The 25,292-nt window shown below is 37.8% G+C and overlaps 1 protein-coding gene across 1 annotated transcript in view; it reads left to right on the forward strand.

Moving 5' to 3' along the window:
• LOC101415845 (maltase-glucoamylase) overlaps window positions 1–25,292 on the forward strand; it is a 217,273-nt gene that overhangs the window by 154,472 nt on the left and 37,509 nt on the right. The window contains exons 45-60 of the mRNA XM_058297493.2: window positions 327–415; window positions 1,210–1,259; window positions 3,856–4,017; window positions 4,104–4,166; window positions 5,167–5,322; window positions 5,955–6,245; window positions 7,849–8,003; window positions 9,052–9,220; window positions 10,290–10,386; window positions 10,819–10,931; window positions 11,411–11,536; window positions 13,503–13,631; window positions 15,177–15,284; window positions 16,781–16,915; window positions 18,817–18,901; window positions 19,929–20,067. Coding sequence (XP_058153476.1) covers window positions 327–415; window positions 1,210–1,259; window positions 3,856–4,017; window positions 4,104–4,166; window positions 5,167–5,322; window positions 5,955–6,245; window positions 7,849–8,003; window positions 9,052–9,220; window positions 10,290–10,386; window positions 10,819–10,931; window positions 11,411–11,536; window positions 13,503–13,631; window positions 15,177–15,284; window positions 16,781–16,915; window positions 18,817–18,901; window positions 19,929–20,067 — 2,067 coding nt within the window. The remainder of the gene's footprint in view (window positions 1–326; window positions 416–1,209; window positions 1,260–3,855; window positions 4,018–4,103; window positions 4,167–5,166; window positions 5,323–5,954; window positions 6,246–7,848; window positions 8,004–9,051; window positions 9,221–10,289; window positions 10,387–10,818; window positions 10,932–11,410; window positions 11,537–13,502; window positions 13,632–15,176; window positions 15,285–16,780; window positions 16,916–18,816; window positions 18,902–19,928; window positions 20,068–25,292) is intronic.

Genomic DNA, 25,292 nt, shown 5'->3' on the forward strand with positions numbered 1-25,292 from the left:
CCAGAGTTTAAGTTCCAGCCCCTGTTTTACCATGCTCAAAATGTGTTATCTTGAGCAATATTTTGCTTCTGTTTCTCATTTGAGGGCTAACTGAGTTAATGTATTAGGGTTCTTGGAAGAGTGCCTGGCACTTGGTAAACACTAAGTGCTAATTTGCTAGTTTTTTCACAAACCTGGTTTTCAGCATGACTGCTCCTACCATTCTTCTTGTGCTCACTCACTATTAACTTTTTACTGCCATCCCAGAAAAAAATATATGAAGAATATGGTTTAAAATAGTTCCATCTTTTCTACATTCTCTAAAACTTAGAATTTCTCTTTTACAGTCGGAAGAATTCTCTGGGACTTATTGTTGCCTTGGATTATAAAAGAGAAGCAAAGGGACAGTTGTACTGGGATGATGGTGTATCTAAAGGTAGACTTCCTTGTGGTACCATCACTGGTGTTCTCAATGAAAATTAGCCATTATGGACTGCCCAATATGGCACTAATTCTATTATTGTTGTATATTTCTATAGCTTAAAATCATTGGGTTAAAACTCATTCTGAAAGTTCAGGTTATGTTAATCAAGCACAATACATTAAAATATACTTCAAATATGAAACTTTTGTGCTATCAATCCTACCAAAGCCACAGACATAACTCGATTTAATTACCCTTTTTAATAGATATCATTACCAATACCAAGTAATATGGTTCGTTAATAGCTTTGTAAAGTACTACTTTGGTTACTATCGGGGGAGAAGTATCTAATTTGTGCAGCATTATTTTCCGCTGCAAAATTTCCATATAAATGTCAACATAAACTTATGGTTTGTTGCCCAGTGATTATGTAAAAATCCTACCCTATATAGAATTAGTATTTAGAAATATTTATTGACTGTTATTGTACTATGTGCTAGGGATATAAAGATGAATAAGACATAAACATTATCCCTTGTAAGTAACCATACTGCAACTCTACATATATTAAATGTCAACAACAACAACAAAAATGGTAGCACTAAGTGTCATAGGAGTGTAGAAGAGAGAACAGTTACTGTGGGTTGAAGTGTTTTAGGAAACCTACATGGAAGGGATGGCATTTGAAAAAAATGGGTAGAATTTGGATAAAGAGCACTGTATGGTAAAGGTATTCCATATTCCATGGTGATACAGCTCTTCTGTTTCTGCCTAGTAATGGGTATTCCTCTATTTTCCTCTTTTAGATGCTGTAACTGAAAAGAACTATACTCTGTATAACTTCTCTGCTACCTCTGTAAGTACTTTTTTTGGAAGAACACACAATATGCATTCTTTTATGAGATTGTTTTTGAGGTGTTGATTTATTATAGATGCCTGATCATATAGAATAGGAAGAGTGCTGGACTCTGATGGTCACAGAAATGATGCAAGTTAAAAGTGAAAACTTCAAATCTGTGTGAGACACATAAGCCCATAAAAAATCAATTTGAGTTCAGGGAAGAACTTGTTTCTTCTGGGAAAAAAACACTTTTCAATTTTAGGGGATGAGTCCTGGCTTCTAAGATGCGTCATTGTTTGAGGCATCAAGTGTCTGGTATGGGTAGAGGATGTTGAGCGATGAAGTGTCTTTTTGAGATACTTCCACAATGGCCTTTTTTTCTAGCTCCTAAAACTTGACCTTGACCACAGGTGTGAAATGACAACTTTGAGAGTTTGGAGGAAAGGGGGCATTGTTTGCGTCATCTCTATTTCCCAAGGGAACTGAGAGGAAGAAAGTGGCAGGATTAGCTAAGGATGACAGAATTCTAATTTGGTCTGATCATGAATGAGCAGAGATTTTTTTTGCGTGGGTATCTCTCTCCCTAACTCCTTTCTTTCTTCGTTTTAAACTCCTAATATTGTTTTCATTAAAATTTTTATTTTGAGATAACTGTGGGTTCACATACACTTATAAGAAACAATACAGAGAGATCCCTTGTACATTTTACCCAATTTCACCAATTGTAGCATCCTGCAAAACTATAGCACATCATCACAACCAAGATACTGACATTGATACAGTCAAGATATAGATCAGTTCCATCACCAGGATCCCTCATGCTATTCTTCTATACTTACACCCACTTTCTTCCTGTTTCCATTTCCTCCTAAATCCCTGCAGCCACTAATGTTCTCTGTTTCTGTAATTTTGTCACTTTAAGAATGTTATGTAAATGGAGTCATAACATATAAAACCTTTTGGGATTGGCTTTTTCACTCAGCACAATTTCCTCAAGATTCATCCATGTTGAGGTATATATCAATAATTTGTTTCTTTTTATTATTGTGTAGAATATTCCATAGTATGAGTATACCACAGTTGGTGTAACATTCACCCATGTGGAGACATCTGAACTATTTCTGGTTTGGGAATGTTGTGAATAATACTGCTATGAATATTCATGTAGAGGTTTTTGTGTGAAATTAGTTTTCATTTCTCTGGGATCAATGCCCAAGAGTGCAATTGCTTATGGTTGTATGGCTGGTGCATGTTTAGTTTTATAAGAAAGTACCAAAGTTTTCCAGAGTGGCTGTACCATTTTTACATTTCCACTAGCAATATATGAGTGATTTAATTTCTCTATCCTTGCCAGCATTTGATTTATTTTAGCCATTCTGATATGGATATGATGATATCTCTTTGTGACTTTAATTTGCTTTTCCCTGATGGCTAATCATGTTGGATATCTTTTCATGTGATTATTTGCCATCTGTATATCCAGTGGTGAAATTTATTTTGCTCATTTTCCAATTGATTTTTTTACCATTGAATTTTTACAGGTCTTTACATATTTTAGAGACTAGTCTTTGCCATGTTTGTGGTTTGAAAATACTTTCTCACAGTCTGTAGTCTTTCTTTTTATTTTCTTAACAGGATCTTTCATAAAGAAAAAGTTTTTCATTCTAATGGGCCTAATTATCAATTTTTATGGATCATGCTTTTGGTGTTATCTAATAATTCTCTGCCTAGCTCTAGATTATTTTCCTAAAACTTTTATACCTTTACATTTTAACATTTAAGTCTGTGATCAATATTGAATTAATATTTATATAAAGTGGGAGGTATAGATCAATGTTTATTTTTTTGCTGATATAGGTCCTGTTGTTCCAGCCCTATTTGTTGAAAAACCTATCCTTTATCATTGTATTGCTTTTGTACCTTTGTCAAAATCATTTGGTTATAATTGTATGGTACTCTTATTTTATTTACTTATTAAAGTGTCCCTTTTTCTTTATTTTCAGCTCTTTCTGTCATATTTTGGTTGTGTCACTTTTTGAACAGTAGGACACTGAATAGGTCATTTAATTTCTCTATGCTTCAGTCTTCTCATCTTAAAAATGTGGATAATTTTAAAGTTTGCTGTTAGAATTGAATCAGATAATGCATGTAAAATGCTTAGTAGAGTGACTGGCACATAGTAAGTATTCATAAACATTAGCTCTTATTATTTTTACAATAATAACAAAATAAATAATTGGGTGCATTTTTTGTATGTGTATGTGAATGCCTATATCTTTGTGTGCCAAATAATCTCTGTATCTTTTTCATTATTTTATGGGTACCCATCTTGTCCACTTGAAAAATCCGTGACATCAGGGACCAGTTTTCTCAGTAATCTAATCAATAAAGAGATGGTGAACCAAAGCAGGGACTAAATATTATCAAAAGAAACAAGATTAGAAGAGACTTGGTTAACAAATTCCTGCTGTTTCCTGAGGATGATCACCTGGCAACAGTTAGTACTTCAGAGAGAAAGGAGACATCTTAGATCTCAGAAAGATGCGGGGTAGTATTTGGCAACAATTTGATTGTGGTGTACCTAGTCTCTAAACTAACATTTCCCCCACAGAATCATCTACAAGCAGAGATTATAAATAACGGATATGAAGACCCTAACAAGCCCACATTTACAGAAATTAAAATCTTGGGAATGGACAAGGAACCAATTGATTTTAACATATCAATGAATAATGCTACCACCTACGATATTTCTTATAATAATTCAACAAAGGTAATAGATTTTTCTACCCTGTAGGGCTCTTGACAAAAGCCTGAGACTGATAGTCTGTTGTCCTTTGCTCTTTTGATTTCGGGTAGTTACAAAGACAATTGGCTTGCCAGAAAATCCACTACATCACAGGAAGGATACAGAAGAGAAATGTGAGCATGCTAAATATGGACCCCTGAGCTTTTTTTTGCATTTGAAATCTGAAGACAGTGAAAGTAGGGACCTGAGAGATGGCAATACTTCTCTGGGAAAATTTAGAACTAGACAAACTGGTTCAAGATTTGGCATAGTGAAAAAATTGCTTAATACACTGGCCCAATTTTGAAGAGGGGTATTTACATATTTGTCCTCTTATTTAAATTAAACCCTATTTGAGATACAATATTTGTCATTATGAAAATGGAATAAAACACAAAAGTAATCCAGTTTTGCCCTTATTGGATGATCCCCTTACATGATAATCTCTATCAAAGAGGCCAATCTTTTAAATACTTCAAGCACCAGGGATTTCACTATTCCTTAGGGCGGCCCCTTTTAGTTTGGTTTTTAGAATTAGACAGAATGAAGTACAAATCCTAGCTGTATCATTCTCCTGTATGTGAGATCTTGGGCAAGGTATTAAACTTTTCTGTAGCTCAGTTTTCTATTTTATAAAATGGAGATTGCCATAATATTCACAGTATAGGATTGGTTTTTAGGATTAAAGGAGGTAATGCATAAATGGTGGTTATCACAGTGCTTGGCCTATATAAGTACTCACTAAAGTTTAGCTATTGTTATCATTGTCATAATTATTAAAATGTACAGGTATCACATCTCAGAGAGCAGTAAGCCTCATAATGACAACCCTGCCTGTGATCTGTATTCATTAATATCATCAAAGCCCTTCCTATCCTATACTCTTTGACTTATTGCCACAATGGTTCCACAAAGTCAGAAGGTCAGGAATAAGTCAAGTTCATTCTCTTAATAGGAAAGTCAAAAGTCCCAGAGGAGAAAAAATAATATTCCAAACACTGCAATGCAAAATGATATTGAAGAAAGTACAGGATTCTTTAGCCCTGACTTCCTGACTAATAGGGAAAGACTTATCCAGGTGGCTTTTCCCCATCTCCCCTGTTTGTCACTATAGCCTCCTTCTTCTTCCTGCAGGTGGTGACTATCACTAATCTCAAGGACCTGGAACTGGGGAAAAATTTTTCCATTAAGTGGAAATTTTCAGTCAATGACCTGGAGAAGTTCAACTGCTATCCTGACAAAACTGAGGTCTCTAAGGAGAATTGCACGCAGCGGGGGTGCCTTTGGGAGGTAATGGTCAAGAGTAGAGTTACCATACTGAACAGAAAATGGTAAAAACTGTCCCACAAGTTATTAGGCATCTAGAAAACCCTTTTCAAATTGAGCAGTAATCATTCTTCAGGAAGAAAATCACTGTCCCAACTAATGCATTTTGTCAACTTTGTGTAATAGATTATCAATACTTTTCTTAGATATCCCAAATCAGGAGAAACACATTGCTACTCTGACTCTCTCATTCCTCTAACCACATCTGTTAAAGCACCATTAAAAAATTAAGTTACAATAACTGGGTATGCATTGTGTGTTGGAGTGTTTTAATTGGTTTCTTTTCATTGCTTGAGCCCAGGCAGGCAGTTATGGTAGGACTGTTCTTCTCCAGTGGAACAATAGAGAGAATGAAAACGAGAAAGCAAACGACTTTCTCAAGATTACAGTGGGGGCATTATGGACCCTGGACCCATATCCCCCTGCCTTAGGATTCTATTCTCCAGATCAGGCTTCCTGCTGACCTTGCACAACTTGCTGTTACAGGAGGCTTGTGAATTTTTAAATGGGCACAATGTCAGAGACTTAGTCCATGTTAACCAGCGCCTCGAAGTGTGGTGCTGGGTGCTGACCAAGAATTCCTCCTGTTGTTCCAGGCCCCAGCTTCTCCTGGTGTGCCCACCTGTTACTATGACACAATCCCTAATTACGCGGCCACTAACATTCAGTACATGCCCACGGGCATCGCCATGAATCTCACCCTCCTGACAGCGTCTCAGCCAGCACAAGCCACGGCAGCGGAAGCACCTGTGCCATTCCCACCACCACCCATGGCTGAACCATCTCCATCTGTGACAGCAAAATCCACCTCCCGTTATCTCTCTGCAAAGATCAGCTCCCTCACCCTGAGAGTGATCTACCATACAGTAAACATGCTGCAGTTCAAGGTAATTCCCGTGGTGTGGATTCTGTTTCTCAACCTGGTGTTTTGAACTTGTAGCTCCATGAAGATGGAAGTCAGTGGAACATCTTTTATTCCAAATCCCTCTTTTTACAGAAGGGGTAAGTGAGGCCCAATGAGGTAAAGGTCAGAACGTTAGTAGGTGGTAAAGCCATGATGTGACCTTCAGTCATCAAGGCTGTAAATTTAATATAATAATGAATGCTCCTGGTCATCAGCATCCTTGAAGAATCATCTCATCCTCTGAGAAAAATATGCCTTCATAGTTTATCATATAATATGATAAACTCATATTAACTCACTTGCAACATCAGAGTTATTTCTCGTGCAGTGGTTCTCAAACTTTAGAGTGCATTGGAATGATCTCTTAAGACAGATTGTTGAACCTCACTTACAGAATTTCTAATTCAAGTAGGCCTGGCCTGAGACCCGAGAATTTGCATTTCTAACAAAGTTCCCAAGTGGTGCTAAGGCTATAGGTCCAGAGAGTGCTCAGCTCTGTTTAAAAGAAATATACTGTGAGCCACGTATATTTTATAGTAGCCATACTAAAAAAAATTAAGAAAAAAACAAGTGAAATTAATTTTAATAACATTTTACTTAACCCTTGTATTAAAATAGTATCACTTCACCCTGTAATCCATGTGAAATTATAAATGACATCATTTTACAATCCTTTAATCATACTAAGTCTTTAAAATCTGATGTATATTTACACTTACAGCACGTCTCAGTTCAGGTTAGCATTTTCCAGGTGCTCCAAAGTCAGTGTGGTTAGTGGACACTGCCTTGAGTAGTGCAGCACGAGATATTGCCTTTCATATTTAATGTCTGATGAATCATCGGGGGAAATTTTGGACATGAAGATTCTGATTCCAAAGGTCTGGGGTGAGGGCCTGTGAGTCTGCGTTTCTAATGCACTTCCCAGTGTGGCTGCTTCTTCTGGTCTGAGGAACACATTTTGGAGAAACAAGGCTTTAGGATAAATTTCATCTAAGCATGTGATGTTTGATTTTGAGGAAGAGGGTGACAGTTAATGGTCATACTCCCTGACCTTGCATGGCACATTTCACTTCTCTCATTTTTTTTTTCCATGCATTAATCCTGCTAGGAAAGCAGAAGCAAGTGGTTTTATTCCACTTTTACAAAGGAGACATAATAAATATCAGAAAGCTATATAACATTGAGAAGATTAAACAGTAAGGGGGGTTCAGAGTCCATACAAAAACTCAGTTGTCGTACTCCTAACATGAACACACATGCTTATGAAGTCACACACACATACATGTTCACACACCACACACACTGCCATTCTATATCCAGGGCTCCATTCCCTTGAGTCACAACTTCTTTAGATGAAGGATCCTCCCTGGTTTTGAGTGGGCATTACAGAGGCATTTTTTGCAATTCAGGATTTATTTGGGGCATGGTCGGGGAGGTAACCCTTACATGTATTTGCTTTGAGATATTTGATGCCTCGTACTGTGGTTTAAACAGGAAAGAAAGCTCGGGAACTGAATTAATGAGGCAGACTTAAGGTGCTTTAGGTCTGAGACTACATCAAAAGTTTCCTTCTCTCTCTGTTCCAGATCTATGATTCCACTAAGAAAAGGTATGAGGTCCCAGTCCCTCTGAACACTCCTCCCTCTCCAGTTGGCACCCCTGAAAACCGTTTATATGATGTCAAGATTCAGAACAATCCTTTTGGCATCCAGATTCAACGCAAAAGCTCCAACACTGTGATGTAAGCACTATTTATCTGGTATAAGCAATGGTGGTTCTAATTAGAGCAGGTGAAATCTTTTAATCTAAGAGATGCTATGTAAATATGCTTGTGTTTTATTGGGTATATCTGTTTCTCCCAACTGCAGTGGAAAATTCATTTTTTATTAGTAACTTAACAAGAAAAAGTAATCAAACAAAGACTTCATAAAAATAGGTGTTTGATTTCAGAGAAAGAAAAAGATATACTTTCCTCATCCCTCTTACTAAGGAGGAAGCAGAAAACTCTATTTAATAAGCACAACAAATAACCCAAGATATAAATCACTCCCATATTATGGCTCATCAAGAAAGAAAAACTGAAGAGGCAGAAGAGAGAGGCAAAGGTTGATAAGGAAGGAGAAAAAGCTTCTTAAAGTCTTTGCTTCTATTGTCACTGTAGACTTAAATATTAAGCATGAGAAGAGGTTCATTTCTCATCTTTTGTTCTGCTGCTGGAAATGAAGTCAAGGTCTGGATTCTGCCTGGGGCTGAGGTCCCCATCCAGCAGAAGCTGCCACCTGGGTGTGTACATTGGTGTCCTGTGTACAGGCATCTACTCTGATTATGTGTGTGATTTTTCTATCTGTTGCCCTCTTTGGTAAAACTACTTTGACCAATCCTGAAAAGTTTTTCTATTAGTTTCACACTTATCTACTGAAACATTTGCTTAGCCCTTATTCATTTATTCATACATTTTCCAAGCTGATGTACCAGGCACTGAGGATTAGAGATAAAGAGATGAATGAGACATGGTCCTTGCCTTCAAGGGGCATCCACAAGCCAGAAAAGTAGCTCTCAGTCTTGCAGAATAAAAAAGCAATTGTAGAACTTTGGCAGTGAGCCATCAGCCCTTCTTTTGATGTGGATCATTCCACAGTATTTAAACCTGGCTCCAGATGTGCAGCATTTTACAGGCCTCTGAGTGAACTGGTGGCCAAGAGTCTCAGCACAGGATGTCCTAAATGAAGTCCCTTTTTGTTGTGACTGGTGATTCCAGCTCGGCATAAAAATCTATCTTTGTGTTGCAGTTGGGATTCTCAACTCCCTGGCTTCACTTTCAACGATATGTTCCTCTCCATTTCTACTCGCCTCCCCTCGCAGTACATTTATGGTTTTGGAGAAACTGAGCACACGTCCTTCAGAAGAAACATGACCTGGAACACATGGGGGATGTTTGCTCGTGATGAACCACCAGCGGTATGGACTGAGGAATAAGATTACCAGTCAATTTCTTTCTATGTCAATTAATTTTAATCCTTATGCCCAAAAGTGGTGCCCTAATCATTTAGCCTCACTGTTTTAGTTTCCTAAACAGTGGAAAATACCATGCAATGAGTTGGCTTGAACAATGGGAATTTATTAGCGCATACTTTAGGGGCTAGGGAAAAAGTCCAAATCAAGGGCCCATCAAAATGATACTTTCTTTCCAAGATTGGTATTCTGGGGCTGGCTGCTGGTGATCCTTGGTACTGGGCACCTCTGTCACATGGCAATTCACATAGCAGCCTCTCCTGGCTTCTCCTTCTTTTCTGGGTTCTATTGACCTTCAGCTTCTTGCTTTCCTGGTTTTCTTTCCCTCTGTCTGAATTTCATTTTGCCTGTAAAGGACTCCAGTAGTGGGATTAAGACCTATTCTGATTGAAATGGGCCATGCCTTAGCTGAAGTAACCTCACCAAAATATAGTACTTACAATGGGTTCTCACCCAGAGGAATGGATTACGTTTAAAAACAAGCATGTTTTTCTGGGGTACATAGCTCCAAACCACCACATTTACCTTATATTGATAAATTCCATTCTCAGATAAAATAGGCCACATGTCATGGTCTTTTGCACCTAAAAGACTTGTGCATTTTTTCTTGTGAACTATGGATCTTAATATTTCATGTAATTTATTGAATATATTCTATGTGGCAAGTACATTTCCAAATTGCTTAGCCACAAATTTAATAAAATGCTGTCTTTGTTCTCCAGAGGCTTATAGACTAGAGGAAGAGTTACAGAGAGAGATGCAGAAATGATAATAGTGTAATCAGTGCTATATTAGAATTATATAATAATAAATGAGGAGAGCCCAGAGGAGAGAACACGTAAGTTTTATTTGGGGTGGTAAGGAGGGCTCAAGGGAAGGTTTACAAAGGACATGACATTGAGCTGAATCTTTAGTGTTGAGTTAGAACTTTCTGTTTGAATTACGACGTGGAAAAAATTTCTTGGATTTTTTTTCTTTTTGATTACCCATCGACTCTCCCCCATGATTCTTCCAGTCCAAAAATAATTCCTATGGTGTCCACCCCTATTACATGGCACTGGAGGAGGATGGAAATGCCCATGGAGTGCTTCTGCTCAACAGCAATGCCATGGGTAAGAGAGAGGAACCTTCATTAAACAGCTTGACCACTGTATTGGGATCTAGGCTATTAATAGAAATAGGGAAATTCAGAGGCAAGGAAAATAAAAGAAATAAATGACCCCCTATTCATTCATTTATTTGCGATTGAGTTCCAGGCCAGGAGTTGGGGATAAATTGTTAGCTAAACATGGTCCCTACTCTTGTATAAACTTATTTTACTGTGATTCTTTAGATCTTTTTCGCTAAATGATAGAGGATGCATATTACATTTGGGGTGTCTTCAAATCCATCTCTGATTCCACTGAATGAGAGAAGACTTTCTAAAAAAGGCAGACATTAAAGAAAGAGAGTGAAAGTATTTTAGCAAAATTTAGGGAAGTTTCCCCTACCAGGGTGATTTGACGGTCCAATATGTTCCACATCTACTATCTTCTTCTTTACAGATGTGACATTCCAGCCCACACCTGCTCTGACATACCGCACGACAGGAGGGATTTTGGACTTTTATATGGTTTTGGGGCCAACCCCTGAACTTGTAACTCAACAATACACTGAGGTTGGAAGACTTCTGTCCATTGTTAAACCATCAAAATTTTATTGGGCATTACTACATTCTTAGTTCTGTGCTAGCCCAATTTATTTCTTTTGACTCTTGGCTGTGTCTTTTCTAAAAGTCGGAATTTAGGGTTGGGGGGTCATGAAGCCATAATAATATCTCTCCTCAGAGGAACCATCTGTCTTTTGATTATTTGCTAAGAAGCCCTTCTAAGAATCTCTAATCAGTAACAACCACCAAGCTTTCTGGTTTCCTAGAGTGGAAGCTTTAGACTATAGGGAAACTTCAATTTAAATGATTTGTGCCATTCTACAGTCCCATAGAGGGCCTACATTTATTTGGCATTGTTATTTTTCTTGGGTGAGGCCTCTTAGATGAGGTGGTACTCATTATAAATGTCCATGTGGCTTCCAATATAATCAAACAATCTTTTCTTCCTTAAGAAGCCTACCTGTATCCACTTTTCTCTTCCATTCTAGTTGATCGGTCGGCCAACGATGACTCCGTACTGGGCCTTGGGATTCCAGCTGTCTCGCTATGGATACCAGAATGATACTGAAATTGCCAATTTGTATGATGCAATGGTGACAGCCCAGATCCCATATGTATGAAACCTTCACTCAGTCTGTGGTTTACTTAGTTATGGGAATTTATGGTTAACTGTTTATTGAAAACATGTTTGTAGAAATTACAGATGTGGCAGTAATTCAGTATTTTTTAAAAATGTAGCTGTGGAACTAGCCCTGTGTGAAATACACTGCTTCTCAAACTTGTTTCATGCTATCCTTTAAAACAAGGGTTCAACATTAAGTGTTGCATAAATTCTTCAGCAGTTAGTGGTATGATTGTAGGAAATTTGTACTCCCAGTCTCATGTATCAGGAGATTCCTGTAGTATGTGTGGCCAGGCTTAAGTAGTGATTCTAAGTGGCAATCATGCTGATTACAACAATTCTAGGAGATTCTACTATAACTCCTTTTAGGGATAACGTGGCAATATGAAAGAAGGTAGTCCAAATGTAGCCTTCACTTTCTCTAAAACACACATATGCATATCCTGAAATAAACTAGTCCCTCACAGAAGCCATGTAAAGTTCAATTAATTGCTGCCAACAAGCAGAATCTCACAATCATCATGTTCTTTCTCCTCTTATAATTATCAGGTCCTTTCTCAGCTTTCAATTCATATTCTGAGATTTTGGAGAACAATGATTGGAAGATGAGAAATGAAATGAAGTGCTATAATGTTCTCAACAAAGATAATTTGATACATACACCCAGGCTAAATTTTGTTCTTATATACTATTATACTGTATGCTTATTAAACAGATAATGGAAAAGATAGGAAAGTAAAAAGATGAAAAAACCCATAGACCTATCACCCTAAAGCAATCAATGTTAATAGTAGGTCAGTTCATTTTTTTCAGAGCTTTGGCTTATACATGTCTCCCCTCCCCCAAAAAAGTCTCACATAGAGTCTTTTTTTCCTCTCTTTTTTTTAAAATGTTACATTCAAAAAATATGAGGTGCCCATATACTCCCCACCCCCCTCACCCTACCCCTCCCCCCATAACAACAACCTCCTCCGTCATCATGAGACATTCACTGCATTTGGTGAATACATCTCTGAGCACCGCTGCACCTCATGGTCAATGGTCCACACCATAGCCCACACTCTCCCACAGTCCACCCAGTGTCCTATGGGAGGACATACAATGTCTGGTAACTGTCCCTGCAGCACCACCCAGGACAACTCCAACCTCCAAAAATGCCCCCACATCACATCTCTTCCTCCCACTCCCTACCCCCAGCAGCCACCATGGCCACTTTCTCCACACCAATGCCACATTTTCTTCGATTACTAATCACAATAGTTCATGAATAGAATATCAGTAAGTCCACTCTAATAGAGAATGGGTTAGAGTAGACTCACAGTCTTAAGGCAATGTGGGTGATTATACCCTTCTGGAGCGCATTTTTTCCCCTCAACTGAATGTTAACCATTTTAGCCTTCCGGTGTCATCCTGTACACAGAAACTTCATACTGTGTGGAGAAAGAGGAAGGCAGCTTTCCCATCTCAGGGACCATCCAGACTAGTGGGATGCAGAAATATACATGTACTAGAAAATGTGAAATAATGTCATTTTAAATGCAAATAAAATCAGTCAGGTTTACTGGAGAAAAAAAAATTCAGGTATACAACCTTCTCTGTTTTTCAGGGAAGTCCCACTCCTTCTACCCTTGAACATTTCAAGTAGGACTTTGAGTAGTTCAAGGAGTTTGAGATTTGAAGAGTTAGAAAGACAGGAATTGAGGGAAGGAAAAGGGAGAGAATTCCAGTTAGGGGAACAGAAGGAGCCGAGTAGGAATAGGTGAGCCATGTGCAGGAATCAGAGCAATTTCAGTCAGCAGAATTGAAAAGTCAGCCTAGCAGGGTAAGGAGATGAGAAGCTAGAGGGGCTTGGGCTGGAGACAACAAGCAGAGACCCGGCCCCCTGACAGAGGAGTTGGTGCTCCTGGAAGGATTACTTTGTGCTGGGTCCTGAGTGCCCTGTGTGCTCCTTCCCATAGGATGTGCAGCATATAGACACTGATTACATGGAACAGGAACTGGGCTTCACCCTCAGCCCCAACTTTAAAAACCTCAGTCTCCTGATTGAGCAAATGAAGAGAAATGGCATGAGATTTCTCCTTGTTTTGGTAGGTATTTAGAAAGATTAGCTTCGGTTCTCTATGTTCATGGTTCAAAAATAATACCTTTGGGAAAAACTGGGTGAAGGGGACATGTTTTGCAACTTTCTGTGAATCTACAATTACATGTATTTAAAGTTTAAAAGGCAAATAAACAAAGGTGGGAAGAAAAAATGAAAAAAAAGGCACTTATAAAAATGATACCTTTGGTATTTAATTTTCAGAACTGAAGCCCACTGGAATGTAATTTCTCATTACTGTTCTCTTAGTAGAGTTAGAAAAACTGTTGACTGGAATAGTAAATATAGCTGCCACTCCCCCTCCTCCCCACACACACAAAAACAAACAAACAAATTCAAACCAAACAACCAAAAAGGTGTCTCACTATTTCAGGCTGTGCCTCAGAGGTAATAGTTGTATTTTAGAGTCATCTTTACCTTTTGGGCTTAAAAAAATGTGACATATCATGATGTATGTTGTATCATCACTCAGCAGTGGGTGAGGCCCAGGAGACTTATTTTCCCTTAATTAAATTTGTAGACACTGAGTTAAGATCCAGATCACCAACTTATTATTTATTATTGAAAGCTATATCTTGATAAGCATAGAACTAGTCATCTGCAAGTGGTCCTCCTTTAGAATTTCCAAAAATTAGAGTACTATTTGCTGACTTTTGTTTTCATTCACTTATTCCTTCACTCATTCATTTATTGATCACTAGCTATTTCAAAATTACTGCCCTAAAAGTGATATATATACACACAACATATATATGATATACATAATCTAAATAAGACAATTTATAAGATGTATTCTAGTGGAGGGAGATAGCCAATAAATAAATATTAAAAGAAGATAATTTTAGATAGTAATAATTTATGTGACAATTGTGAAAAAGGATCCTATTATAGAGACTAAGGGGCAGGTATGGGGTGGGGGTGAACAAGGAAATTCACTTTGGATAGACAACTTGGGCTATTGAATAGAAGAAAGATTCATGTTCTTAAGGAATATGGCAAATATACTGTGAACACCCAATAGTTGGACTTTCTCTGCTTGAGGATATGTCTAATTATCTCCAGGAATTGTTTTCAAAAATTAGCATGGGTTTTCTTAAGTAATTTTTGAAGATGCACCAATATATTCTTTTACCTCTTAACTCTCTTTCCTTTACAGATTTCTATGTCATTGGAAAATCACTTATGTCATGTCATACTCCTGTTTCTACAGGATTTAAAAAACGTCATTAGCCATAGCTTTTGATTGTTACTTTCTATAATATAGAAAGACTCCTTAATTTATGGTCACAGGTTTTGATACCCTTTGAAAGCAATTGCTCTTCCTAAGAGAAACATATCTTAATTTAGATACCTGTGGAATCCTCTTATTTCAATTTGCCATAGTAATACTCCCAATAGACATAAGGTAAATTATTCATGTTTTCTGTATATGGAGGTTCACCATTTTTTTCTGCACTATGAATTGTTAAGATTTTGGAGAGGCATTTCCTTGATGTTTTTCTAATTTTTGCCATTTTATATCCTTTCACTGCAGGAGCCAGCTATTTCCGACAATGAGATACAATCTCTCACATTCACAAGAGGGCAGGAAAAGAATGTATTCATCAAATGGCCTGACAACAGTGATATTGTTTGGGGGAAGGTAAGGCTTGAGAGAGGGTGCCTGTAATTAATCAGTACTTCAATTCTTGATTAAAAGATGTTCTCAATAAATCTTGTAAATGTATCTTGGGCAATTAATAAATTATGAATAAATAGAAATCTGCCTGATGCTGATTAGCTCAGTAATATTAATAAGACCAAGGTTACAGGTCTAATACTCTAAAATATCAGTGAGATTTGTTTTTTGTCCATAGATATTTGTATCCTCTCCCCCAACTTTTGTTTTCCAGCCGGTCATGTCACAAACATAAAGAATCCCTTTGAAAATGATCTTGAAATCTTTGAAATCTCTGTCTCCCAGTCACCCACATTCAATCTTTCATTTTTCTTTGACCCATCGTGCACAATCAGCCTCTACATCTAAATAAATCATTAAGTCCTGTAGATTGTCCTTCTCTATCTCCTTTAATTTCACTTTTGTAGTCTCAGTGCTCATCCACATATGTCTCACTTAGTGCAATAGCATTTTAGGTTTTTGACTCAATGTGACAATATCTCTTAGCCAGGATTCAAGCCATGTATTTTCATCATATACAGCATCCCAATGCTCTGAGTATGTGCTGTGCTTACTGTGCATTTGAAAATTACTTTCTGCATTTCAAATAATATCTGCATATGAAGAACCAATTTAAATCTTACCTCTTATGATCATTCAATGAATAGTTTAGCTTTCCCTAGTTCTGTCTTTTCTATACTGTAGCCCTTGGAAAGTGTAGCATACAAAAACAAGGGTAATTTCTCACTTAAATCATATAGATATAGACCCTAGACTAGTGCCTGACACATAACAAGTACTCCATAAGTGATTGCTGCATGAATCAATTAATAAATGTATATTATGAATGTCCTTTTAGTACCAGATTAAAATGATTATGATAGCACAGATTTTTCATTGCTATATAGACTGGCGTCTACAAGAAGTCCAGATGCTCCTGAAAATAAGTTAGAATAAGTTTTATTCATTATGAACACACTGGGTTTTATTGAATTGTCTACATGTAAAAAGAAGATAAAAGTAAAAGGAATAATGTCCTTGATCACAGCACTTCCTAGCACTCACATCAGCTGGGCACCTAGCGTTTCTCTGCTCTCCTGCTCATTTTTCCCTGGATGACTGGTCCTCCACCATTCCATCTGGAGTAGGGACAGCTTCTGTGCTTTGAAGTTTCAATGTTTACACACTGGCTTAATTTCCCAGTTCACTTGTTTAAGTGCCCAATCACAAAACTAACCCCATGTTTAAATGGGATTTTAAGATTCTCTAATCTTCTAGAAAGATAAAGAATAACATTCATCTTCCTTGATCTCTCTGTGTCTACAGTAAGCTCTGCAGTAGCTACAGACCAGAGGTTAGGTCAGACACCCAGTAGGGCAGTGCTTTGCACAAGCACCTGCTCATCTTCTCTTCCTGGTCCCCAGACTTCACTTCCTGGACAGGCTGAAACCCCACTTTGAGAGCGTGTGTTACTCTTTCAGCGGTATCAGGCCAATGTTGCTTTTCCTGACTTCTTGCGCAACAGCACAGCTGCTTGGTGGAAGAAAGAAATACAAGAACTTTATGAAAACCCTCGAGAAAAAGAGAAAAGCTTGAAATTTGATGGATTGTGGATAGTAAGTGCACCCTTATTTGGTGTTTTTTTTTTTTTTTTGTTTGTTTGTTTTTTTGAAATGGTAGCAGTCAAAATAATGTTCTCCAGTAGAAGTACAGATTATTATGGGCCTCTCCAGGGACATAATGTCTGGTGGGAGTTGGAGCTCATGGAGGAGATGAGCGACTCCTGGAGATGCTGTCAGAGCAAGAAAGGGAGTGAGAGAGAAATATATTGTTTCTCTTATCCTCCCACATGCTCCTCTCTGACCAGTGCCTCCCATTGGCCAAACTGACCCTACAGCCTTAAAGCCCTTCTTGTGAAACAGAGCAGAACTGGTGGTAGGAAAGGAATGAATTCGAAAGCCAGTAAATGTTTTACATAGTCCTGGTATAGACTTCTCTGACGGAATGACTTGAAAGCCCTCTTGCCCAGAACAAGGGATCTTCTCTTTGTGTTTTTCTAGAAATGGGAAGCTTATCAGTGTCCCCACTGTGCAAGAGCCAGAACTCCTGAGTATATTCTTGAGCAGCTTTGCAGAACTGCTCAGGTCTGGGCCAAGCTAGAAGGAGCTCATGATTCACATAAAAGCAAATCTGCGAGCCCACTACCAGCATTAGGTCCTTTGTGGCCACTCACACCTTTAGGATAGATTGGCACAAAGCCGACACACGAAAGGATACAAATTAACTCAAGAGGCAAATCTGACAGTGAAGAGACATGGGGAGCTTTAAGAAATAAGAGATACTGATAATTCTAGTCTATTTGTTCCAAAGGAGGGAGAGTAATCCAAAATAGGGAGTAATTCCCCAGATACTTGCATTTGCCTTTAGTAGTCCAGTATATATAATTTTAAATTTTCCCTTGATGAAGTAGATGGTAAACATTTACCTCAGAAGTCCCTACTCCATGCATTTCTATAATAAATTCCCCCAAGTATAATTTGATTTCCAGATTTGTTTCTAAATTACTTACAACTCTTTTGGAGTACGTCTATTGCAAAAGGTGAGGTTTTTTTTTGTTTTGTTTTTTGTTTTTAATACCTCCTTGGGTTTGGTCTATGCTGATATCAGAAAAATTCCAAGCTATCGGACAAAGGTATGTTAGGACAAGATAACAATTAACATTAGACTACAGGTAAAAAGTGAATAATCCACATATTCTTGTGTGTGGATGATGAATCGAGAAGCTTTCCTTAGATCCTGTGTCCTCATAATATCAATATATTTCTGAGACAATCCTTACAGGTTTAAAAATGCTAAATAAGCTAGAAGGGGGAAGCGGATTTGGCCCAGTGGGTAGGGTGTCCGTCTACCACACAGGAGGTCCTTGGTTCAAACCCCGGGCCTCCTTGAGCTCCTGTGAAGCTGGCCCATGCTCAGTGCTGATGCGTGCAAGGAGGCCCTGCCATGCAGGGGTGTCCCCCGGTAGGGGAGCCCCACGCGCAAGGAGTGCGCCCCGTAAGGGGAGCCGCCCAGTGCGAAAGAAAGTGCAGCCTGGTCAGGAATGGTGACGCACACACGGAGAGCTGACACAACAAGATGACGCAACAAAAAGAAACACAGATTCCCATGCCGCTGACAACAGAAGCAGACAAAAAGAACACGCAGCAAATGGACACAGAGAACAGACAATCGGGGAGGGGCTGGGAGTGTGGGGAGGGCAGGAGAGAAATAAATAAAATAAATCTTAAAAAAAAAAAAAGCTAGAAGGAGTTTAATGCTCCATTAAACTAATGTTTGCTTAGAGCCCATTTGGGTCTATGCCTGGGATTAAACAGAGTAAATTATGCCATCAACTGATGTGAGGGCTTTGCTACAACACAGTCATTTTCAAAATAAAATAAAATATTTAATAAAATAATACTATAGCAAAGCCTCATGGCCCTTGATGTTACAGAATCTTTTTGTTAACTTATTTCAGAATATGAACGAGCCATCAAACTTTGTGGATGGATCTGTCAAGGGCTGCTATGATGAACGTCTTAATAAGCCACCCTACATGCCATGTATGTAAAATGGGTACTTCATGAAATTACTTCCCTGCTCAAAAACCCTGAACTTTCCTCTTACAGTCAAAATGAAGAGAGAATACACTTACCAGCAAACATGGTAAAAAACCCCAACTGAACAACCTTGAATACATGTAAATAAATAAGGTACTAAGCAAGCACAGAAATAACAATGTGGTGTGCTATGAAATAAACCAAATAATACACAGCATGTCTGATAACGTTAGTAACCATGAACTGATTTCTAAAACTTTAAATAATCCCCTTCACACACACACACACACAAACACTTGATTAGAGATTGAAAACCCAGACCTTGCCCTCTGCCTACGTTCACAGACACTTCATGAAGGATATTCCCTGGTACGATATAGTACAAACAGAAATGGAGACTCATTGGACTTTGGCATAGGAGAGATCTTAGAAAGTTGAACCCTCCCACCTTATAGAAGCACAAGAAGGGAAGTGACTCAGCATCCCGAAAGTACTATCCTAGTAATTTCTGGGACAGAATCTGGAGTCTAGGTCTCTTCATGACTAGGTTACTGCTACTCTGCCTGTTGCTCACTAACTCATTCATTCATTCCTTTTTATCCTTCCTTACTCAATTCAATATTTATATCTCAGGCAAGTGCTGACAAAATCAGAAAGATATAGAGAAACCAATGTGAAGTTGAGTGAAACAAGATCTATTCCCTTGAGAATATTACCATCTAATGGAAGAGATAGACATGACAAAAAAGGAATTTATTAATAACATGGGTTATGATAGCAATAGCACCCTTTAATTGTTAGAGTTGGAGCAAAAAAGAGGGTGGTTCTCCCAGCTCCATGCTCTGTCCTTAGCCTTCATCAGTTTTAAAGTTAACGGATGTTGATTTTTTTAGATTTAAAATACTTTTGAAATTGGACCAGTTACTGGTAATGAAGTTGAAGATTGAAATAGGGAAAAGCCAAAATGATGGGCCTTTCTACTGAATGTGCAAATCAAGTTGTTTTGGAAATAACTAAAATTTCCCCTCAGATCTGGCATCCAGGGACAGGGGCCTGAGCAACAAGACGCTGTGCATGGAGAGTCAACAGATCCTGCCAGATGGCTCCCTGGTGCAGCACTACGATGTGCACAGCCTGTATGGGTGGTCCCAGACCAGACTCACTAATGAGTGAGTATGTTTTGTCACTGGCATCAAAGGTAGTTTCCCACATCGGTACTCTTGTCCATTCATACTTGCACTGCACATGAAAATAAATGATGCTTATTGAGTGGTTGGATGCTAAAATACCTGGCATGTATTCCCAAGGAATTCCCATACCTCTGAGTACATTTATTGAATAGGTGGCTAAATTTATCTCTTTTAAAGTGTGCTTGGAATATTCACAGTTCTGCAACCATTATTATGTACAATCAAGTTCTAGGATATTTTTATCACCACCCCCAATGATACCCCATACCCATTGGTGGTCATTTCCTACCCTTCCTCCAAGCTCTCCAGCCTCAGCAATTACCAACTTATATCTATATGAACTCGCCTACTCAGAACATTGCAATGGAATCACATAATTCATTTATGTAGTAGCCTGTATCAGTACTTCATTATTTTTTATTGCTGAATAATATTCCATTGTATGAATATACCATATTTTACATGTCCTTTCATCAGCTGATGGACTTTAGTTTGCTTCTACTCTTTGGCTATGTAAGTAGCGCTGCTATGAACATTCATGCACTGGTCTTTGCATAGATATATGTTTTCCTTTCTCTTGGATATATATCTAGGCATGGAATTTCTGGCTCATGTGGTAACAATATATTTAGTATTTTGAGGAACTGCCAAACTGTTTTCCAAAGCAGCTGCACCATTTTCCTTTCCCACCAGCAATGTTTGAGGGCTCCAATTTCTTCACCTCCTCAATAACACTTATTATTGTCAGTCTTTTTTATTATGGCCATTCTAGAAGGTGTGAAACAGTAGTGCATTGTAATTTAATTTGCATTTCCCTAATGACTAAGGCTGTTGAACATCATTTCATTTGCCTATTGTCTATTTGCATATCTTCTTTAGAGAAATGTTTATTCAAATCCTTTGCCCATTTTAAATATGGTTGTATGCCTTTTTATTATGAATTGTAAGAGTTCTTTATATATTCTGTATACAAGTCACTTATGAGATATATAATTTGCAAATATTTTCTCTCATTCTGTGGATCATCTTTTCACTTCTGTGATCATGTATTCTGAAGCATAAAAGCTTTTTTTCATTGTGGTTAAGTTCAAATTTATCTTTGTAATTAAGTGATTTTGGTCACTTGTAGGTTTTTTTGGTGTCACGTCCAGGAATGCATTACCTTACCCAAGGTCACAAATTTTACTCCTATGTTCTTTATTTTTTTTGAAGATTCATTTATTTACTTTTTCTTTTTTAAAAAATTTATTCCACCTCCCCCCCCCACACACACACATCTGTCTGCTCATTATTTGTTCGCCTTCTCCAGGAGGCACCAGGAACTGAACCCAGGACCTCCCACATGAGAGGCAAGTGCCCAACAGCCTAAGCCACATCCACTCCCTGGGGGTTGTAGCCTTTGCTGGGTGGTGGCATCTGCTTGTCTTCTTTTAGGAGGCACTGTAACCTCCCATGTGGTAGGCAGTCACCCAACTGTTTGAGCCACATCTGCTTCCTTCCTATGTTTTTTCTAATAGTTTTATAGCTTTAGATATTACACTTAGATCTGTGGTGCATTTTCAGTTAAATTTTGTGTATAGTGTGAGACAGGGGTCCAACTTTGTGTTTTGGTTTTCTTTTTTTGCACGTGTCTATCCAGCAGTTCCAGCATTGCTTTTTAAAAAGACTATTTTCCCCCATGTAATTGTCTTGATACCCTGTCAAAAACCTCCTGACCATAAATGAGGAGGCTTATTTCTGGACTCTAAATTCTATTCCACTGATTTCTATATCTATCTTTATGCCAGTACCACAGTGTTTTAATCAATGAAGGGTGAATCCTCCAATTTTTGTTTTTCTTTTCTCAGTATCATTTTGGCTATACTTGGTCCCTTACATTTCCATTTGAATTTCAGGATCAGCTTGTCAATTTATACAAAAAAGCCCCAGGGATTTAACAAGGGATTACATTGAATGTGTAGATCAATCCGGGGAGTATTGCCATCTTAACAAAATTAAATCTTCTGATCCAAGAACGTAGAATGCCTTTCCATGTATTTAGGTCTTCTTTAATCTCATTCACCAATATTTTGTAGTTTTCAGTGTACAACTATTTGGCTATTATTTCTTCAAATATTTTTCTGCCCTGTTCTCTTTTTCTTCTCATTCTTAATTTTCCCATTAGGTCTCTGAGACTCTGTTCATTTGCTTTTTTTTTTTTCTTTCTATTGCTCAGATTGATTCATCTCTACTGATCTATCTTCATGTTGCTTCTATGGCTTTGGTTAACTTCCAGAGTTATGAAAGGGTGGTTTTAGTTGTTTTTCCAGTATTTCCATTGTTTTATTGGGAGAACATATGTCCTACTCTGCTATTCTGGAGGTCAGTCTCCCTGTGGTTCTGATTTGAAGTTAGCTTTAGGTTGATTTTTCTATAGATATTCTCATAACAAAAAATAACCATCTCAAGAATCAAGTGGTCTTTTCTATTACGTTCTTATTTCCCCTGAAGGCAGCCACATTCCCTATTCTGCTTCTGAGGGTTACAAGAATCCTGGGCTATTTAATGTTGGATTCTCCATAGATGCTGCATCAAGGCAGGCTCCACAATGAAGATAACATGACACTCCTCAGTCTTCCCAATATAAATTCTTATTTTGAGGCTGCTGATTTCTTTTCATCTGCATCTCTCTCCTCAGTTGCTTTTTCACAGTTTTCTTTTCCTTCAACTAGCCCTGGGTTTTCCTGACCAGGGAAAAGACTGATTATTCAAGACAACACCTGTATCTTTCTGACTTGCACTTACATCAGCAGTTTTTCTGTAAGGCATGTATTTTTTATTTTGGTGGGGGCTACAGATATTCTAAGAGAGTGAGAAGGAAAGAAGGCATGGTAAATATACAGAAAACAATTAGCTCTATTACATTCTCACACATAACCTTACTTCAGAAATATTAAGGATAAATAAGTCACAGTTCCTGCCCTCAAGGAACTCATTATCTAAAGGAGTCCAAACTGTGGTAATTTTAAAAACCTTAAGTGTTTCAATAGAGGCTTAGATGTGTGCTATGAAGCAACATTGTAATAACTGTCTTCCTCTTAAACCTGTTCTCCATGTCTCTTTTAAGCGAATGGAACCATGTCTACATAGCCGTGTAAGTCAGCCTAGATTCTTCTCTCTTCTCCCACTTTCAGTCAGTGGCTAAGTTCTTAGCAACACTCACATCCACCCTTACTCTATATCCCTGCCTTATTTGCGGCCTTTGACATCTCTCACCTGGACTATTATAAGAATCTGCTAAATGGCCCTCAACTTCTAGTCTTTATATGCTCCAAGCCTACCTTAAAGTTTTTCAATCACCAAATACACATACTTTTTCAATCTTTCCCGAATCTCTCTCTTCACCTTTCCATCCCCAATGTCACTATCTTGGATTAGGCAATAAAAATCCTGTACCCAATATGCAGTAACAACTTCATAATGGGTCTCCTAATCTCCAATCCTTTCTCCCCTGTGTATGACAGTGATTTTTCTTGTTTTTAAGAGGTAGTCACGTCATTCTTCTTGTAACTCTTGAACATTTCACTTAGCATAAAGCCTAGCTCTTTAGCATGGGATACTAGTGTCTCAGTGGCCAGACCCTTCCTTACATCTCCAGCTTCTTCTCTCACCATCCCTATTCATACTCAATGGGGAGTTACAAATACCATAGACATCTTCGTGACCATCACTTAACATTTGATCAAAATTGTTTCCTTATATCACTGAAAATTTGTTGTAAATATAAGTTTTAAATCATACTACTTGTTTAACATATGCTAAGTCATCTTTCCTCCATTGTTGTACATTTAGGATACAGAGAAATAAATTTGTGACCATCTTCCTCAGATTTCACTTAATGACAGAGCTAGTCACATCATAAAAGGTTATTAAATCAGAGTCAAAGGATGGAAATAGGTCCTCTGCTTGCTAGATAGCCAGGGGGACAGTACTTTTAAAAGGTAGGGGGTTATTAACTTCACCTTCTGCTCCTGGATAAGGATATAATCTTGCTACTCATGTGTTTGACTTGAGAACTAGGATGATTTTTGTATTGTTATTATTTCCTATTAAAGTCACAGATTATGTAAGTTTTTCCTGAACAATTATTCAAGACTTAAGTATAAAAGTTATTATAGTATAGCAAGAAATGAATGTCTTGGATCAAGAAATACCCTACTTTGTGTAGATCACGTCAGGAGTCACTCAGGGATTAGGAAGTGCAAGGAGCAGCCATTATAAATCCTGCCTGAAATATACGCAGTTTTTTTTCTTTCTTTTTGATAATTTTTGCAATTATAAATAATGCAGTAGTAACTTCTTATATAGAGTTTATTAAAAATAAGGAAATCAATAAATATATTGTGATTCATCCATTAAACTATGCTTTATATTATTTACTTGGGATAGATAATAGTGAAATGTCTAGATCAAATGCTATGAGTATTTTTAAGATTCTTGATACAAATTTCCAAATTGCTTCCCTGAAAGATTTATGTTTACTTCAGCAGACTAGGGAAATTGGCATTTTACTGCACTCTTATCATCACTGAATAATATCCTTAAAAGTCAATTTGATATATAAAGACATAATATCTGCTTTTAAAAATTATTAGATTTTTAAGTGTTTTTGTATTCATGAGCCAAATATATTTCCTTTGATAGTTTTTCTATGATTTTTCTTCTAATATAAATGAGCTGTTCCTATTTCAATGTTATTGATCTCATCACTATAGTATTCAGTGAAATTATTTTACTATTTTCTTTAATCTTTCTTATGTATTATATATATATGCTTTCAATGTGTATTTGGTTAAATTTATCAACTTTTACTTCATTATATTTTTGTCCATTGTTTTTATTCTTTGGGCCACTTTTGCTTCATTGATTTTTTTCCCTCTCTCCCTCCACCCGCCCCTGCTGTTTTTGCTGTCTATGTCCATTCACTGTGTGATCCTCTGTATCTATTTCCCATTTTGTCTTCTCTTCTCATCTCTCTCATCTCTAGGATTCACCAGGATTCAATCCTGGGGACCTCGGATATGGAAAGAGGTTCCCTGTCAATTGTACCACCTCAGTTCCTGGTCTCTGCTATGTTTCACCTTGACTCTCCCCTTCATCTCTCTTTTGTTGTGTCATCATCTTACTGCATGACTCACTTGTGCAGGCACTAGCTTACTGTGCGG

Source organism: Dasypus novemcinctus, chromosome 5 (assembly GCF_030445035.2).
Source record: "Dasypus novemcinctus isolate mDasNov1 chromosome 5, mDasNov1.1.hap2, whole genome shotgun sequence".
NCBI classification, from domain to species: Eukaryota; Metazoa; Chordata; class Mammalia; order Cingulata; family Dasypodidae; genus Dasypus; species Dasypus novemcinctus.